Source organism: Equus asinus, chromosome 7 (genome assembly GCF_041296235.1).
Source record: "Equus asinus isolate D_3611 breed Donkey chromosome 7, EquAss-T2T_v2, whole genome shotgun sequence".
In the NCBI taxonomy this organism is placed as follows: Eukaryota; Metazoa; Chordata; class Mammalia; order Perissodactyla; family Equidae; genus Equus; species Equus asinus.
The window spans coordinates 106,422,409-106,441,496 of NC_091796.1; the positions used below are offsets into that span (position 1 = coordinate 106,422,409).

The 19,088-nt window shown below is 42.2% G+C and overlaps 1 protein-coding gene across 10 annotated transcripts in view; it reads left to right on the forward strand.

Moving 5' to 3' along the window:
* PPP2R5C (protein phosphatase 2 regulatory subunit B'gamma) overlaps positions 1 to 19,088 on the forward strand; it is a 140,483-nt gene that overhangs the window by 75,109 nt on the left and 46,286 nt on the right. For all 10 annotated transcript variants that reach the window (XM_070514336.1, XM_044774334.2, XM_070514335.1 and 7 more), the window contains one exon: positions 12,066 to 12,265. In XM_070514336.1, coding sequence (XP_070370437.1) covers positions 12,066 to 12,265 — 200 coding nt within the window. The remainder of the gene's footprint in view (positions 1 to 12,065; positions 12,266 to 19,088) is intronic.

The window sequence follows — 19,088 nt, forward strand, 5'->3', positions numbered from 1 at the left end:
TGTCACTCTAGGGCCCCATTCCCAGGGCACTCTCTGCAGGTCCTGGCATACAGGCCCTCGAGGCTTATTTGATTGTGTCCTTCATCGATCCTTCCTGCTGCAACTCTGGGCCAGACATCCTGTGTGAGGAGCCCAGAATTCATCACGAGAGAGCTGTGTCCAGAAAGAACCACTCATTTCTATTTGAGACACAGAGAAAGGAAGTAGAGAACATAAAATAAAAACTGAAAAAAAAAATGTGTATATTTTCGGTATATCCTTCTCGCAACTCTACACTCTTCTGGCTGCTGGTAAACAGTAAAAATTCTGGAATCTTCCTTTGGCACTCTCTTACTTGTGAAATATAATAAAAGCAGTTACTTTTTCTGAAATGACACCTGCCCTTGTGCTTTAGGTGAATGAGCTGTTGGTCACCAGGTGCAGCACTAGTATTTACTATTTCATCAGAAATGCTAGTCTAAGTGCGAGGTGAAGTGATGTGACCAGAGTGATAGAACCAGAGGGGTTGAACATTTACTAATTGGTACTAATGGTGAATGTTCTACCTTGGTTCCCCACAAGGCATTCTAGACCTGAGTTCTTAAGCAAGAAATATACCATGTCTCAACAGATCATTCTATTTTAAATTTATGTCTTTCTTCCTAGGAGTTTGACTTTTCTTCATCTTTCCCTATAGAAACGCCAAGCTTCAAATTCAGCTAACATCTCTTGAGTTCCTCTTACATATCACCTGTACCAGGAGGGACACATTCCGGAGTGTACATGTCTGTCTGCAAGAGGTGTTAGAGTTTACAGAACCTGAGGCTTGGAGTGACGTCACGACTTCACCATGTTCTTATTATGGCTGAGTCTAGACTAGAAATCAGTTCGTTTCTTTCTTGTGACTTCCTTCACTGAAAAATTCACTTGCCTTAATTAAGAGCTTTTCTGAGGAAACCAGGCTCTCCTGGCCTGCATCTTATCTCAGTCTGAGCGCACTCCTTCGGGCTGTCCTCACCCCACCGCCTTTCCCACCCAGTTCCTGATAGAGGCAGCCACTTCTCCACAAAGAGCTTGAATGAACTAGACCTTGGTTCCAGCCACAGCTTTTTGAAATGAAAATGTCTGCCTTATAAAATTATACTGTAATTTCATGAGAAGCGGATGGGGAGCTGGGGGTCAGTGGTGGGAAGATGTGAAGAAAGTGATTATCCCTCCATTCTGTGTATGCAAATGCAGAAAAAATGATAGGGAGGGAGAACCGCAAACACCGCGGAGGCGCGCCTCAGGTTTGTGGGGAAACCACTGGCGGTGGGGTTTACACAAGATCCGCCGGTCCCCAGCCTTGGTCCTGGGCTGAGCAGCTCGTCTCCTTCAGGAAGGAGGATGTAAGCTTGGTGAATGTGTAGAATAAAGCTGGAACTGCAGAACTGGGATTTGAAAAGGGAACATTCATGAGGGATTTCGAGCCAGAGGTTGTCTCTAAATCGAAAGTGTCAAGATAGACGCAGCCAGCCAGTCTTCGGTGCCAAGTTTATATCCAGGTTAGTTTGGCAGGTAGCGCTTTCATTCTGCCCGAGTGCTGGGATTCCCCCAGGACTGGGAGGTGGCTGTCGGGATACTAAGGACGGGAAGGAACGCTGCTGCCTCTCCGTCAGTCGTCATCGTGTCTCTTGGAACCCACCAACCCAAGGAGAGTTGCTGTGGACAGCACTCAGCCTTCTTAAACCAGTGAACACTCGTAGGATAGTGACGGTGTTCTTGAGTCCTGTCTGCTTCCCAACACCAGGTGGTCGCTTCAGCTCCTTTGTGTCAGGTGGCATAGGCAGAGCGTGGAGGGGGCACGTGGGCTGTGTTTGAATGAAGTAGCGTCCTCTGAGAAACCCGAGCAGAGCACAGTGTGTCTGAACGGTGAAGCCCAACCGCCGCGTCCCATCAAATCTAAGACACTGCTGATTGTAGGCGCACCATTTTCTAAGGATTACCAAGAAAGAAAGAGAAAGCAACCATCACGAGAAAGATACAGTTGGATTTGGGGGATGTTAATATGGAAAACCTGTATCTTAGACTGGATAAAATGGGATACCTACCTTTTTACATTGGGAAAAATTTATTTTAACTTTGAAAATCATCAACCAAGGTAGGAACAGTTTGAGAAGATTAACTCAGTTTTGAAATTACGTCAGTGCCAAGGGTCAGGGTAGAAGTTAATCAGCCCTGTCGCTTCATCTACACAGCAGTGAACATTCCGTTCCGTTATGTTTATTGTGCTTTCTAGTTTAAAGGTTTGGAGTAGAGTAAGGGATCATTGTCACCAAAAACGATCCAGGCCAGGCCCCTGAGGAGCCAGAGCGTAGGTGTCGTGCCCCTCAGGAGAAGACAGGGTTTAGTTCATAGACTGCAGTCTTGTCTTTGGAAGTAGAGCTTCTGGCATCTTAATTTCAATTGCTCTGCATCACTTCTGAAGAGACCTTTCTTATCCCCAGATCCCGTTGTGTTGCTCGTCTTAAAAACCGTCTACAGTTCAAACCCGTCTCCTCACAGTACTTGTCAGGTTTTCCCATCGGAGTACCTCTGCGAGTCCAGAGTGTTGAAATGCCTATTAGAGGGAATTTCTTTGAAGAACTTGATTTTATCTGAAGTTTATGTAGACTTTGCATTCTACTCTGATACACGTGTCCTTATTTTAATATAAATATGTTTTAAATTATGGTACCTGTCAGTTAAATTACCTGAATTTGTTTTCTTCCGATTGGTTTGTTCATTCAACAAATGTTTGAGGTCCCACTGTGCACTCGGCCAGTTTTAGATACTCAGGATAAAATGGTGAACGAGACAAAATCCGTCCTCTGTGAAAATTTAGGATTAAGAATCCACTGGGATTAGCTTAGGGTTTGTAAAATGTAATCAGTATATTGTCCTCATTTAACGTTCTTTTTGAGGAAAACTGATTTTCCAGGAAAATGCCCCCTATTTAATGTGTCCTGTAAGTTCATGGCCCTCTGATTTGAAGAGTGGGCACCTATGACCTTCCCTGCTGACGTGGCCTCGGTCCCTGCACCGCAGGCCTCAGCCTCCCGAACTGACGTGGCTCCTGCCTGCCCTTCAAGGCCAAGCTCGAGTGCCCTCCAGGAAGCCCTTCCCTGAGCCACATCCCCATCCCCAAACCCCAGGGCCCCGTCGCACCTCACGTGGCTCGTTCATAGCACTTCTCCCATCTCACAGTCATAGTGTTTGTTTTTCTTTTAGATCAAGCATCATGTTTTAATTTATCTCATTAGTGCCTAGTACAATGCCTGGCGTGTGTGTGTTGGAAAATTTTTACATTAATTCCTTATGATACAGGCTACATTGTCAGGGGTGGGGCCTACTCTGAGAACTCAGCTTCCACGTCTCAATTGTTTCACATAGGATGCTTTAGATCTATAAACAAGTCATACCACACTTTTCATCTTATACATTTGGGATCATAATTGTTGATCTTTTCTTTGAGAGAGGGAGAGAGAGAAACTTTATACAAATAGAAAAAAATTAGAGCTCACTTAGGACTTCATCTTGACTGGGAAATTTTTCAATTTAAAAAAAGGTATCAGAGCTTAAATTCTTCAACATAAACATTATGTAGAGGAACAGTAGGAGATGTGTTGGGATGGGGGTGTGTGTGTCTTTCAGTCCCAAGTCGATCGAGGTTAGTTGGGAGGTTGTCAGTGTTGGTTCACCTACAGCCGTTTATGTCCACATGTGCCTGGAGTGTGCCCATGCTGCGCTCTGGGGACACAGGAACTGGCCACAGCGGCTGCCTTTGTGGGGAGAGGTGGAGGCAGAGGATGCGTGTGGAGGAAGGAGACTCATATCTCACTGTGTGTTCTTGTGTGCTTTTGAGGGGTTTTTTGCCACATGCGTGTATTCTGTAGCCTTTTTAACTTGAAATATAACTCACATACAGAAGCCTATAAAACACATACAGAGTATAACAAATAATTATAAATTATAATGGATAATTATAAATTTAAAATGAATGCTCATGTAACTACCACCCCAACCAGGCACCCGAGAAAGCCCTTGTAGGTCCGTGCAGGTTTTAGGGACGCTGCTGGTTCTATAGTTGATGTAATTGAAATCATACTAAATAAGTCCTTTTTTTCTCACCCCCGTCACTCAACAGGATTTTGTAAAATTTATCCATATTGTGTATAGCTGTATTTCATTCAGGCCGTAGTTGGGATATTGTATAATACCCACTAATGCTGGACATCTGGGTTGTTTCCAGTGTAGGCTGTTAGTGCTGCTGTGAACATTCTTTTACGTATGTTGTGGTGCACGCGTGCATGAATTTCATTGGGTTATGTGCCCAGGAGCACAGTTCCCAGCTCACGGGCATCTTTGTGTGCCACTGCACTTGATCTTGCTGGACCTGCAGCCCCGCTCAGCAGTGTGTGAGAACTTCAGCTCCTCATACCTCCTCCCATAGTTCTGTCATCAGACTATTTAATGTTTGCAGACCTGTTGAGTGTCTAATGGCACCTCGTTGTGGTTTCAATTTGCATTTCTCTCGTTATTAATGGGTGACAGTTGTTTCATATATGATTAGTCATTTCGGTATATTTTGGGAAGTGCCTGGTTAAGACTTTTGCCTATTTTTCTCTTGGTACTCTGGATTTTTCTTACTGATTTATTGGAAGTATTTGTATATTCTGGACATGGGTCCGTTGTCGATATGTATTCAGATAGTTCCCCTACTCTCTGGCTTGTCTTTTCATTCTTGGTGATGTCTTGATGAAGAAAAATCATTGATTTTATATAGTTCAGTTTATCAGTCTTTTAATAAGTACTGTTTCTTGTATCTTAAGTCCTTCTCCTTTCTCTACATGAGATATTCTTCTGTATTATTTTCTAAAAGCATTAAAGTTTTGTCTTTCAGATTTAAGTTGGTAACCCACCAGGAGCTTATTTTTTACATAATGTGATCCAATTTCTTTTCTTTTTTTCTCCTTCCTTCCTTTCTTCCATTCTTCATGTCCCTCTGTACATAATTGTCCAAGTGCCATATACTTAAGGACTGACCCTTCTTCAATATCCTGCAGTCCAGTTCTGTCATAAATCAAGTATTCGTGTATGCTCAGGCTTGTCCTGGACTCTGTTCTCTGTGGCAGTTCAGGGCTTGGCTGTTTTCATTAGTGAAGCTTTACAGTAAGACTAGATTTCTGGACCAGGGAGTCCCCCACTCTGTTGTCCTTCTCCACTGGGGTCTTGTTTAGTGTAGACCCTTTGCATTTCCATGTACATTTTGAAGCCGCTTATCCAGTTCCACGAGAATCTCTGTTGGGAGCTGGATTGGGACAGTACAGATCCATAGGTCGGTTCCTTAGTCTGATAAATGTTAGCTTAGCTACGGAGTCCTAGCCCAGGCATCAAATCCGCTGGTGAACCAGTGAGAGCTCCCCCCTGAGATGGGAAGGGATGAAGGCGCCGCTCTTGCCACATCCTTGCCGCGTCGCTCAGCCGAGCAAAAGAACAGTGTCAGTAGTTGCAGGTGAAAGGATGGTATACACAGAAAACCAAAGGGATTTACACAGATGTTAATAGAATTAATAATAGTTAGGCAAGGTAGCTGGATACAAAAGTAATACTCAGAATCATTTTTTCTATATCACAGCAGCAGTTAGAAAATTAAATCTTTTTAAAGATACCTTTAACAGTAGCATCAGAACATAACAAATACCTAAGAGTAAATCTAAAAAATGACATGACACATTTTTAAGACAAAATTATAAAACTTTATTGAAAGACATTTAAGGAAAACTTGAGTAATTAGAGAGAGAGTCGGTGTTCCTGGGTTGGAAGACTCAACATTGCAAAGACTTCCACTCTCCCGGATTGAAATGGGCGCTCTAAAGGGCCGCCAGTACTCAAGACCTGCATCAGAACAAGCTGAGGAAACCTCGTCTGACAGATCTTCAGTCTGATTGTAAGGCTCTGGGCACTCCGCCTCCATGGTTCTGGTGCAGTGAGGGCGACAGAGCCACAGAAAAGTGCTCAGCATCTGCAGACATTTGAGCCAGGACAGAGGAGGCACAGGAAGCAGCAGGGGAAATGGTCATTTCCAAAACTGGTGCATGGATTTTCTCTCCCAAGAGCAAAATAATATTGCTGAACTTTTGTTTTCTTAGTGGGAGAAACTTGCCATCTGCTAAATTTCTTCACATGGGAAATAAAGCTAAGGGGAATTTAATACATATTAATGAAGAATCCCAAATTTACTCCAAGTTGTTAGTAACTGGATGTGACTTTATTCCTACTTGCTTTGTACTAAGAATAAATATATTAGAAAGACAAACTGATGCCAAAGGTGAAGGTCTAGCTCTTTCCTTTTGGAGAGCTTGCTCATTCATTTCCGCTTTGTATGATATCTCGTCTGTGGGCTCACGACTTGCATGTTTTCATAGACCCTATGGGGCCGCGCACAGTGCCTTTAAGAAGCTGGCATGAACACTCAGAGAGGTGGTGTGGTTACCCTACCCTGGTCTCTCCTTGAAAGTCAGGCTGCTTCGGCGGCTTAGCGAATATTACATGAGTAATGTTACATGAGTGGGAAGCAGTTCCCACCCTCGTGAGCATGGGGCATCTCTGGAGCTGACGTGCTCTAGGCTTGCAGTTTTGGCAGCTCTGCCTCTGTTTCAGTGGGGTCATGGTTATCTGGAAAAAGCCATCCTCTGTGTACCAGAAAGGCCAGGTTCTGCTGTCTTTCTCAGCTGTCATGCAGGAAGTTGGTCCTTTATTGTATCTTGGAGTGTTTCTTTTCGCCACCAAGACTTGTCATGTAGAAGTGGGCTTGGCTTTTTTTTTTTCAATCATTTTTCTATCCACAGACTTCACATGATGCCTCTTCACATACAGTGACAATTTAGTAATTCAGCCTTATATCCTGTGACTTGGTGATTAAAACATAGTCTGTCACATCTATCAGTCCCATCTATAACTGGGGCACACATTTGCTTGAAGCACCTGTGAGGTTGCTGTGATATGATAAGCCATTTAGGACTCACTGATAAAAGCCTGCAATGGCTTCTCATTGCCTCGCAGTGGCCTCCAGGCTCCTGATGGCACGTACCTGGCAGCAGAGCTGTCTCAAGCACACGCCTCCAGTGCGTGTCAGTTTGTATATTAAATATTAGTACATCTCACTTTTTTATTCTTTGTAGAAGAAGAAAATATAAGTAGATGCTACACTGTCACCATTTGGGTAACCCCCGGGGCTCGCCCCAGCTTTCGAGGTCAGGGGTCAGTGGAAAGAGTCTGTTCCTTACAGCTTGCCCTGGTGCCGCTGGCGTAAGAAGGCCCCCGCTCCCTCACTGTGGGGACCAGGAACATGTGCAAAGCCCGAAATGGGTGCTGCCGCCCTACTCTAACAGTGACCTTCATTAAACATCTGTATTTGTCAATGATTCATTACAGGCTTCCCTTTAGTAAATATATTTTTAAAAGAATAATACATTCTTATCTCCACCTTCTTTGTTATTTCAGATGCCATGGGTCAATGTCTTCTCCAGTCTTCCCTACTACAGATTTCACATGAGTATGTCCCTATATTTTGCTCCTGGTGTCATTAAAGATTTACCTTGAAATAATTGGAAAGTATCCCAAGTTCACAATAACAGATCAATGAAAATACTGAGGAGGGGCCTGAAAAGATTTCTACAAACATAAGGTGCTTGTAATATTTGTGTAGAGGAATGTTATCATTCTTAACTTAAAAAAATAATAAAAGGAAATATTAATTGATAGTAAGAATAGTTTCCAGCCAAAATAGTGATAGCCTTTTTTATGTTCTTCTTTCTCTGAGATCAGCAATTTCAACATAGTGTTGGACTTTTGGTGGTGTCATGGGACCTTTCCTGGGCAGGTGTCCTTTTACACCCCTTTCTAGGTAAAGAGCCTGTCACTGGGGTCCTGGCAACACCGACAGGCTACTGCTGTGTTGTGTCATGCTATTTAGTTGATACTCTCTGTTTGGATCAAGACTGCTTATTAATATGTTCTGAAACAAGTGTGTCGATGTTATTAGTTTGTATACAATTTAAAATTAAAGTAAGCCACTGTCATTCAGGGGCAGAATTCAAAATCCATTATTCTGTTTTTTTATTCTGCTTCGTAGAAGTAATTGTAAGATTTAGGTCAAATCCAGGGTCATGGTTTTTTACTTAAGACTCAGGCAGTCTTGAATGCCAAACACTGACGTGATATACCAACAGTGTCCGTCCTAGTTAGTTTTAACATTTCGTTCATGTTATGTGGACAATCAGAAGACTAAAATCAAGTACGAGTTATATTCTGTCATACCCTTTTTTCTTTCAAGACTAGCGATGCTAACAATAGTTTTTAAAGACTTTTTTTAACAATATTTTGTAAATTTACTCAGTATTTTTTACAAAAATAACTCCTATTTACTGTAAAATGAAGTCAGAATACATAAAGATATAAAGCACATTCTTCCACCACCTCCACTCATTCTTATCTCCCAGTGGCGCAGTCCTATTAATACAGCAGAAAATAAAGATTTTTTAAAAGAAGCTGACCAATAAGAAGCTAAATCAACTTACGTTCAGAAAAATATGGAAATATATGATAGGAGCTGAGGATGCAATATTTTATTGTACTCAATTTGATTGTTATAATATGGTTTTTTTTCCAAACAATGAAATTGTAAAAATAGCCAAATGAGATTTTAAAAAATAAAGAGAGCCCATTAGACTATAATCACAAACGTTTTTGTAAACTTTAAATGAAAATAGTACAGTAACACCTTAGCTGTTTGGAACCCTGGAAGAATTGACGTGATTTCCAGAAAGTTGAGATTTTTCTTGCCTTTTAGAAAACTTTTAGATAGAGATTTTATGAAAAAAGATTTTACTCTGCTCCTCCTTCTTAATTGTAATAGATTTGTTTTAGTGTTTTAGTGACAACTGAGTCTGTGTTCTGAATGGCAGTTAGTGTACTGCGTTTAAAAAGTGAATGATGTTTTCAGGAACTTTTGATGTATATAAGCCTTCTTTGACGCCACCCTGAATGATCCCAACATCCTTTTGAGTCTCACTGCCCTTGTTTTAGAGTATGTTACACTGTCATATCTGTGCTCTGCCACTTACTGGCATTGTGGCCATGGGCAAGGCGTTTGAGCTCCCCGTGTCTGCTTCCTCATCTCCACATGGGTGTACCAGTGCTGCCTGGTACTGTCCTTATAAGGGTTCACAGAGGAAGTGTTCCTACAGGGCTCGCCTGGCCACTTCTGAGAAGGCACGCTGTGAGGACGTCCTGAGTTGGGGATAAATGCAGGCTTCTTAGTTCTCTACAGTGCCAAGAACATAAGAATGCCAGAAGGTTCTAAATATACAAGCTGTGACTACAAAATGAACTCATTGAAGGTGATCCTGGCAAACTGGAGGATGAACAAAGGTGTACAATTGAATGAGGACTGAAGGCAGGCAAGGAGGTAATTCAAAAAATGAAGTTGTGGGCCGGCCCTGTGGCCAAGTGGTTGAGTTAGCATGCTCCGCTTCGGCGGCCCAGGGTTTCGCCGGTTCGGATCCTGGGTATGGGCATGGCACCGCTCATCAAGCCATGCTGAGGCAGCATCCCACATGCCACAACTGGAAGGACCCACAACTAAAATATACAACTATGTACTGGGGGGATTTGGGGAGAAAAAGCAGAAAAAAAAGAAAAAGATTGGCAACAGTTGTTAGCTCAGGTGCCAATCTTTAAAAAAAAAAATTAAAAAAAAAAAAAAAGCCTGGATATTTGAATGTCAAACACCCCAAACGTTGTAACAAGTGTTACTCATTTAAAGTGGTTAAACAGTGACCCAGTACTCAGAATGTTTATGCGTCAAATTTTGGTTTCCCTGGTCTCCTAAGTATCCTCTAGGCGGTATGCCCTAATCCCATCGCCCTGCTGTGTGCTTCCTCCGCATGCAGTACAGGAACTAGGGGCACTGAAGATTCCCACGAAATGGGTCGATTCAGGTGGTTATGTCTGAGTGCCTGCTGTATGCAAGGCCCCGTGTTGGGCATTAGGGGATCCAGGGAACCAGAAAATGTGGTCACCTGGCACCAGCCCTCACAAAGCAGCAGCTGGGGAGGAAGAAGTGTAAGCGAGGGAGGTAATCGTCTAGGCGACGGGAAGTGCTGGAGGACTGGCTGGGAGGAACACATCTTCTCCAACGAGGAAGTAAGGAAAGGCCTTGTAGAAGGACCCTGAACAGGAGGTGGACAGTTAGGGGCAGGAAAGGAAAAGAGGAGCGGGGAGGATGGCGTGAAGAGAGGTGGGTGAGCACGAGCAGGTGAGAGCAGGAAAACCCTAGGCCTCCGAGGCACACCCTGCGGTGCAGGCACACACTGGGGTGCAGGCACACACTGGGATGGGTCAGTGAGTCCCAGCCGCTTTTGTCTCAGGACCACTTCAAGCTCCTAAAATTATGTAGGACACCTAAGAGGTTTTGTTTATGTGGATTTAGCTACTGATATTGACCATATTTGAAATTAAACCAGAAGAAAATTTTAAGTATGTTTTTATTAATTCATTAAAAGTAATAAGCTTATGGCATGTTAACAGAAATAACATTTTTATGAAAACAGCCATATTTTCAAAAACAAAGTTAGCAGCATTGTTTTATATTTTTGCAAATCTCTTTTGTCTGGCTTAACAGGAGCTAGCTGGATTCTCCTGTCTACTTCTGCACTCAGTCTGCTGCCGTGTGTTTTGGTTAAAGTGTAGGAAAATGTGTAGTTGGGAAAAGGAGTAATTTAATAGCCTTTTCGGAGCATTGTGGACGTTTTCTTTAATGTTACACCAAAACTTAACAAACGAGTAGTTTCTTAAAGGAATCTGCAATGTCAACCTGAAACCATAGCAATAAGTTGTCTCTACATTTTATTACATTAAAATCCAGTGAACTGTCTTGTGCTTTGAATGTCTCTTTTGCCCGTGAATGATATTTTACACCATTTATTGATCACTTGGAAAATACTGGTTCACTCAGTTATGCAAATGTTTTGAGGCGTTTTGTAAACCTTGGACACGTTTGAGTATATCTGTCGATACATCTCATACGTTAATAGCACCACTGATCTCATCTTCACCGCGGGGAAGCTATCAGGCTCACACTGGCAGATAGAAGTTCTCCAGACTTCGCAGAGTACTGGAAAGTCGTTCAGAGCTCCGTCACTTTCCACCCCTACAATCACCCTCTAGACCTGTTTCTTAAGCTCTGTTGTGTCATTGTAAAGATTACATGAAAAAAATAGGTAAATATGTATAAAGCTTTTAATATGGTACCCGGCCCAGGTGCGCACTCACTAAGGAATCGTGATTGTTGTTACTGTGTGCACTGTTCCCATACTGCTGCTGTCATGAATGTCGTCAGTCTTCACATGTGATGCGTGTTGGCTGTAGCCCACAGTGAGGAACGAAATGTGCTCTGTGGAGCACCAGGGTGGTTACTCTTGACTGTGTTTATAGCAACTCTTTTTGACAAGCTTCGGACTCAGGCCACTTGCTCTGGCTTTGCCAGCTAGCCAGTGGGCAGCCACCGTGGCCTTCCCCTGGGACTTAGAGCAATAGCAGACCTGAGAGCATCCTTCCCTGTGGCCTTTTCTTACCTTGCCTGTACCTACAGTCCACAGTTGTCCCATGTGTGTGTGTCCGTGCCCCTGACCCCAGACTGGTGCCTGTGGTTGGCCTCTTGTCCCCTTGCGCCTCACAGTGCTGGCATGTGATAATTGGCGCTCAGATAATATTTATTGAATGAACGCTTTTAGAGGGAACTTACTTTGAACAGTACTCTCGACATGGTTTCAAAGAGTTAAAAAGTATAGAAACTTTGTTACATGAAATATATGATCTGAGCAGTCACTAGCTCTTGTTTTGTTTATTTTGAAATGTTTAACCTCTGTTCACCCCTACCCCATCTCTTTTTTCTCAAAGCTCTATTAATTCAAAATAAAAATAGTGGAAGGCTTAAAAGTGTTTGACAGTAATTTTGGGTTAAACATCTTTGCGATCAATATACTTTGCTTTCTGCTTTTCAGATGTTCCTCCTGCTGATCAAGAGAAGCTTTTTATCCAGAAGTTACGTCAGTGTTGTGTCCTCTTTGACTTTGTTTCTGATCCACTGAGTGACCTAAAGTGGAAGGAAGTAAAACGAGCTGCTTTAAGTGAAATGGTAGAATATATCACCCATAATCGGAACGTGATCACAGAGCCTATATACCCAGAAGTAGTCCATATGGTAAGTGACTGCACTTGAACCAGCGTGTCCCAACACTGAGTGGCAAACAGGCCTCCGATATTCTTAGAACGAGCCGAGACGTTTGAGCCTAACACAACACTTCCCACGAAAACATCCTCCTTCAGGAATTTGCACTTGTGCTATGAGAGTGCCAATCTTTGTAATGTATCTTGGATGATAATGATGGTAATGGTAAGGGAAATTGGGTGCCTTCTAGGGACCAGCCGAAGTGCCCTAGGTGTGTTAACTCTTTAATCCTCACACCTACCCTGTGGCATAGATGTGCCAGAACTTTTATTTGCATTTATTATCTCATCCTCTTTCCCCTTTTTTTAAACATATTTAACATTAATGTAATAGTGCCATATATGATTTAGAAGTAAACATGTCCGTATGTGTGCAGGAAAATTCTAATGATGGGGCAGAATTAAAATAATGGGAGGACCAAGCTGGCGTCAGGACAGCCCGCCCTGATTGGCTGAGACAGCCTCCACTGTCGATGACACTGTCAGCACAGTTCATCCCAGTTGGCTGAGATGGCCTCTGTCACCCTTCAGTTAGCTCATCGTTGGTTTCATTCAGCCCCAAGTCTCAGTCCTCTGTGGTCTCATACTTTACAGCCTGTTTCCAGGTCCTTTTCAGGATCCCACTGTGACCTCAGTTGGTACATGTGGAAACATTTCATGCAAGCCATTACTAAAACTCTTACTGTCTAACACTGAGCTCCAATTTTCTGTTGAGTGTTTTTGAATCGTTGATATTTTGTCCAACTTTGAAATCATTTCTGCTCCCTAATTATTAGGGAGACCTTGTTGCTTAATATAAAATTCTAAATCCTAATTTTTAACTCCTTCTTAAATTACTGATTTTTTTTGCCCCAAACCTGTAAGTTTCAGATTTGACTAGGCTTGTTGACCAGAATTTCTTTTTGAGGAAGATTAGCCCTGAGCTAACATCCGCTGCCAATCCTCCTCTTTTTGCTGAGGAAGACTGGCCCTGAGCTAACATCCGTGCCCATCTTCGTCTACTTTATATGTGGGACGCCTGTCACAGCATGGCTTGACAAGCGGTGCGTAGGTCCATGCCCAGGATCTGAACTGACGAACCCTGGGCCACTGAAGCAGAGTGTGTGAACTTAATCACTGCACCACCGGGCTGGCCCCTATTTATTTCTTACTTTAGGATGTTTGCTTTGGAAAAAGAAGATGAAAATAATGTGTTTTTTTGTAGTTCACAATCTGTTGTGTCAGAAGTTGAGATCAGCCTGATTATTTTAGTTTATTGTTGCTAACTCTTAAAGTTCAGAATTTCCCAGCATGTGGCCAGCCTAGCAATGCGAGAGCCGTGTGGGTTCCCTCCCCAGACTCACACCTGAAGGGTAGTCATAGGCACATAAACTGAGCAGTAAATACTCAAAAACCTTACTCATTCAGACTAAGGAAAATTGAAGACTATCTTTTTTTCTTTCCTTAATTTCAACTCAATTATTTTAGAAGCCCTCTCAAACCCCAAAATCACAAAGAAAAATCTCTAATATTTTCTCCTAATACTTTCATGATTCTGTTGTTTACAGTACATTTTATAATCCTCCCAGAACTTTTTTTCTTTACGGTGCAGGGTAAGGCTATAACTTTACTTTCTTCTAAAATAATTGAAAAATCATTTGTGGGGCCGGCCCCGTGGCTGAGTGGTTGAGTTCTCACGCTTCACTTCGGTGGCCCAGGGTTTCATCAGTTTGGACCCTGGGTGCGGACATGGCACCATTCATCAGGCCATGCTGAGGCAGCATCCCACGTGCCACAACTAGAGAGACCCACAACTAAAATATACAACTGTGTACCGCAGGGCTTTGGGGAGAAAAAGGAAAAATAAAATCTTTAAAAAATAAATAAAATTTCCCCCTACACCATGTATTTAATATTGCATTTTCCCCATTTATTTTAAGTGTCAGCGGTCTCTGAGCCCCACTCTTAACCCAAGACGGAAGAGTCTGCAAAGACTGAGGCTTCACTTGGCCTGGTTTGGGTCAGATGCGCCCCTTGAACCAAGTGTGGGCCCGCCTGCTTGAGGCAGTCTCTCATTTGCCTTTCACAGTACCCGTGTGCATTACCAGAACCACTTAGGATACTTAAAGCCCTTTCGATGTTTTTTAGGATTAAATAGTCATTACTTCTCCTCTCCCTGTTATAATTGTATCCTAACTAGATTCTTTTCCTGCTGCCTTAACTTTGTTCTGCACCCTGAAATTCAAGCCAGTCTTCAGAGCATTGGGCAATTTGCCCTCTAAAGCACTTAGCAGACAGTTACTGAGCATCCTCTCCAGGCCGGGCACGTGTTCCGGTGAGGAAATAGAGTAGTGAACAAGAAGACGTCTGCCCTCCCAAATCTTTCCTTTTCATAGGGGACAGGCATAAAGTCAGCCACCCAACACTGTATCCTCCTAGATTATGGTAACGCAGTGAAGGAAAGTGAAGGGGCAAGTGGATAGAGTGCAAGACTGCCATATGCCCGTGTGGTGGGAAGAAGGTGCAGAGGGAGACCCTGTGCACGATGCAGTAAGTGTCCCGTGCAGATCTGTGCCGTGAGGTGCTTGCCCGTGTCCCCGAGCGGGCAGAGGATGGTTCACTCTTTCCTCCCTGCTCTGACCAGAGCAAGTGCAGGAGAGAGCGCAGCCTTTCCCTGATCTCTCATTTGTCCAGAGCTTCGGGGGTGGACTGAGGGCGAGGGACAGAGAGGGATTTTGGTGTTATTTGCTGCTGTTGCTTTGTTTTATAGACAGAGGGCGCTGATGAAAGGTATAAGGAAAGAAGAAAAGTATGATGGGGAGGTACTTGGCAGAGGTTTCTGACCCTCAGCAGTGGACAGGATGCAAGATTCGAGCAACCAGTAGAAGGCCTCCACACAGGCCATACCTGGACCAAGCGTGGCAGGTGGAAGGATGTGGGCTCTTTGGTGTCCATTCGGGTGCCCCCTGGTGTGCTGACCACGGAAGCAGTGCTCAGCCGGCTCGCTTGTCCTATTGCCTGTTGTTTATTTTTTTGTGTGTGTATATTTAGTTTTGTTTTGTCATAGAATTTTTAAAGACATTAATTTCCACTTTGAGGAATCCGAAGCTCTGTGGATATCGTACTCCTTATGCTGCTTTTGAATATATTGCCGATTAGACTGGGCTGCTATATGGCTTCCTAACAGATTTATGGAGAGAATTCACATACCAGAGAATTCACACGTCTAAAATGTACAATTCACTGGTTTTTATATAGTCACAGGATTGTGCAGCTATCGTCGCATCTAATTTTATAACATTTTCATCCCGTTAAAAGAAATTCTATCCCCACTAACAGTCACTGCCATTCCTCCCTAACTCCCATCCCCAGCCCCTGGCAGCCGCTCATCTGCTTTCTGTCTCTCTTGTCTTCCTAACCTGCACATTTCATATAAATGGGATTATACAACATGTGGCCTTCTTTCACTTAGCATGATGTTTTCAAGGTTCATGCATGTTGTAGCCTGTATCAGTGCTGTTTATTGCTACGTAATATTCCCTTATATGGATATATACCACATTGTATTTATCCATTCATCCGTTGATGGACATTTGAGTTATTTCTGCTACTTGGCAGTTAGGAATAGTGATGCTGTGAGCATTCACATACAAGCTTTTGTGCACATATGTTTTCATTTCTCTTGAGTCTTTATCTAGGAGTGGATCGACTAGGTCACATGTTAACTTGGTGTTTAACATTTTGAAGAAATGATCAGACTTTTCCAAAGCATCTGCACCATTTTACATTCCCTCCAGCAGTATACAGGGGTTCCCGTCTCTCAACACGTGTTATCATCTGTCTTTTTGATGAAACCCATCCTAGTGGGTATGAAATGGGATCTCACTGGGGGTTTGATTTGCATTTCCCTCATGACTAATGATGGTGAGCATCTTTTCATGTGTGCTGTGTATTTTTTTACATCATAGACTTTAGACCTGGAATTTAACAGAACCTTACAGATCATCTAGCCTCACCCTTTTATTTTCCAGATTAAAAAAACTTAGGTTCAAGGAGATGAGAGTGAAGAGAAGCAATACTCGGGGGGAAACTCCTGGCATCAAGAGTCTCAGGCCCAAATTACATCAACTCCATTATCTCTTAATTTCAGTCATATTTTAAATATAACCAGCCATCTGTTTTTTCAATTAAATTACCTGGTTAATCTGTTTTTCAGGCATTGGCATTTTTCTTATAGTCAAAACACTGATAGCAAAATCAAGTAATAGCGAAGCCACTTTTTTCACGGAGCACCATTTTTACTTGAAGAATGACTGGCAAACTGGTTATTCAGACTTGAATATTTAGCAAACGTTTTCTCAAAAAAAAACAGATAAAATGAGAATGTTACTTCAAGAAAAATAACTGATAGTGTTTGTTGTCAATGATAAAATTCAAGCTTTCAGGCGAAAATTTGAATTTTGGAAAATTTGTATCAGTTATTACCAGCTTCGGCTTTCAGGTGCCACAGGCTCTCCCACTGAGATCAGATATGAACAAATGGGGTCTTTAATACTCTTGATGAAATGAGACCCCACTGGACTGATTTATAATTCAGTGAGCCAGTATTTTCCAAATGACCAATAAAAGATGTTACAAAATTGTTCATGGCCCAGAGAGCTATTCAAAGTGCAAGACGTGCCTAACTTGTCTAACTATAATAAATAATAAATAGTAAAGGTTTGCTTTTTAATAACTTGATTTTTAAAAATTGCTCTGTATTTATTTCTAATACAATCAATATGAATAGATATAACTCGCATAAACAAAAGCTTTTCGGAGCCTAATTTTTAAATGGATCCTAGACCAAAGAGTTTGAGAACCACTCTTCTGAAAGAGAGCTACTCGAAGGCTGCAGCCTCGGCACCACCTGGAGCTCGTTAGAAATGTTGCTTCTTGAGTCACAGCGCTCTCTGTTTTCCCGTCATCTCTGGGTAGTTCTGAAGCATGCCAGAAGCTTAAGAATCACTGTCTCAATCACCCTTCTGCACTGCCCCCTCTCAGATGAAAGCCCTCTTAGAACACCTGGGACAACTCTGTCTAACTTCCCCGGGTCATAAATTCCCTGAGAGGAAAATGTGTCATGCTCTCGCATTTCTTCCACTAAATTTAGCACAGTGACTTTTCCTAAGCTCAGTACCTATTCATTCAGTATGGACTTTTCGGCATAGACAAGGGCATTAAAACCAGTCTTAGTAGTCACAGATGAATATAACCTGAAGATCAGAGAAAGCATTGGCTGGATCGACGGTAGAACGAGTTGGATGGTTCAGAGGTCCTTCGTATCAAAGTGGACCTCTCTACAATTGCCCACGTCTGCTGTGCCGGATTAGTAAGTAGGCGACAGTGAGTGAGGTACAGCATCTGTCCTTGCACAGTCCGCCCTCTCTTGTCTGGGAGACTGTGTTCTGGAGGAATGTAGTGCAAACTGTTCATGGTAGCGGCCTTTGGATGGTGCGAATGTGCAGATTTTCGCCTTTCACTACATTTGTCACTTTTTAAAAATTTAATCATCATGTACCACATTCCTCCTCATCAAAAATCAATAATAATATGTTTTCGTTTAAAAAAAAAAGCTCTCTGTATGTAGTATAATAGCAGTCCTGTTCTTATCAGGACCCATGTTGAGTTTTCAGGGAAAATTCGTTCGTCCCATTATTTAATCCATAGTGCTTGCACAGGACTAGATGGTACCTTACAAGTTTTCTTTTCTTTTATGCTTAGGATTCAAGTCAGCGTTTTTCATTAAGGGCAAGGGAGTTTTTCTCAGGTCCTTGGGGGAGGTTTCATGCCCAGATCCCCGGGATGATTGTCTTACGCTTCACTGAGGATTGGCGTTGGACGTGCTCCTCCTCCTATTTTTGTGTCGATATTCGCAGTGTGTTCTGGAAAGTATTACTTGTTGTGAGGATGAAGAGAGTTTGGAAATGGGAGAGGAAAGAATACTTTGAATTACAGGATGTAGTACTTTAATCAATGAAGCTTTAAATAGTCTACAGATTTCTTTCAAGTGACGATTTAAATTATGCATCCCCTTTTCTGCTTAGTTATTGTTTCAAAGTCACTGTAACACGTTAAAGAAGCGCTGACCTCAGCGATAAGCCAAAAGAAGATTAAAACATAAAGTGCTTTTTGAAGTCCAGAGAGTGATTTTACTTTAAATATCAGCGAGCCATTTCTTGATTTCCTCTTATCATTTTGAGAGAATTTCCCTTTGTTCTGTTTGATATTTTTACATTGTAAAAGAAATGCATGCTTATTTTAGAATAAGTAAAATGAATACAAAAGAGGAAGTAAAAGTTAATCCTTTTCCTTACTCCACCCTCCCCAATTCTGCCTATACACATCCTCACCTGCAGCCAGCCAATTTAGATGTATGGGTTTTTCCCAAAAGTCAACTAAAAAACTTTTGGAGATGATGAATATGTCCGTTATCTTGATTATATGATGATTTCACAGATCTATGCCTATGTTAAATGTATTGCATTATACACTTTAAAATGTGCAATTAATTGTATGTCAATTATACCTCAGTGAACCTAGGGTTTTTTAAAGCTCCTAAATTGATGGGTATTTCTTTTGGTCTAGGAGTACAGTGAAGAAATTGCTAAGATTAAGGACATTGTGAACCAAGAACATTTGGGAACTTAGTCCTAGTAAATATCTTTCTGTAATATTTTTAATTAATTTTTAATTTACATACAGCAAAATTCACTCTTGTTCTCTGAGATTTGATAAATACATATAGTCACGCAACCACCACAGTCAAGATATAGAAC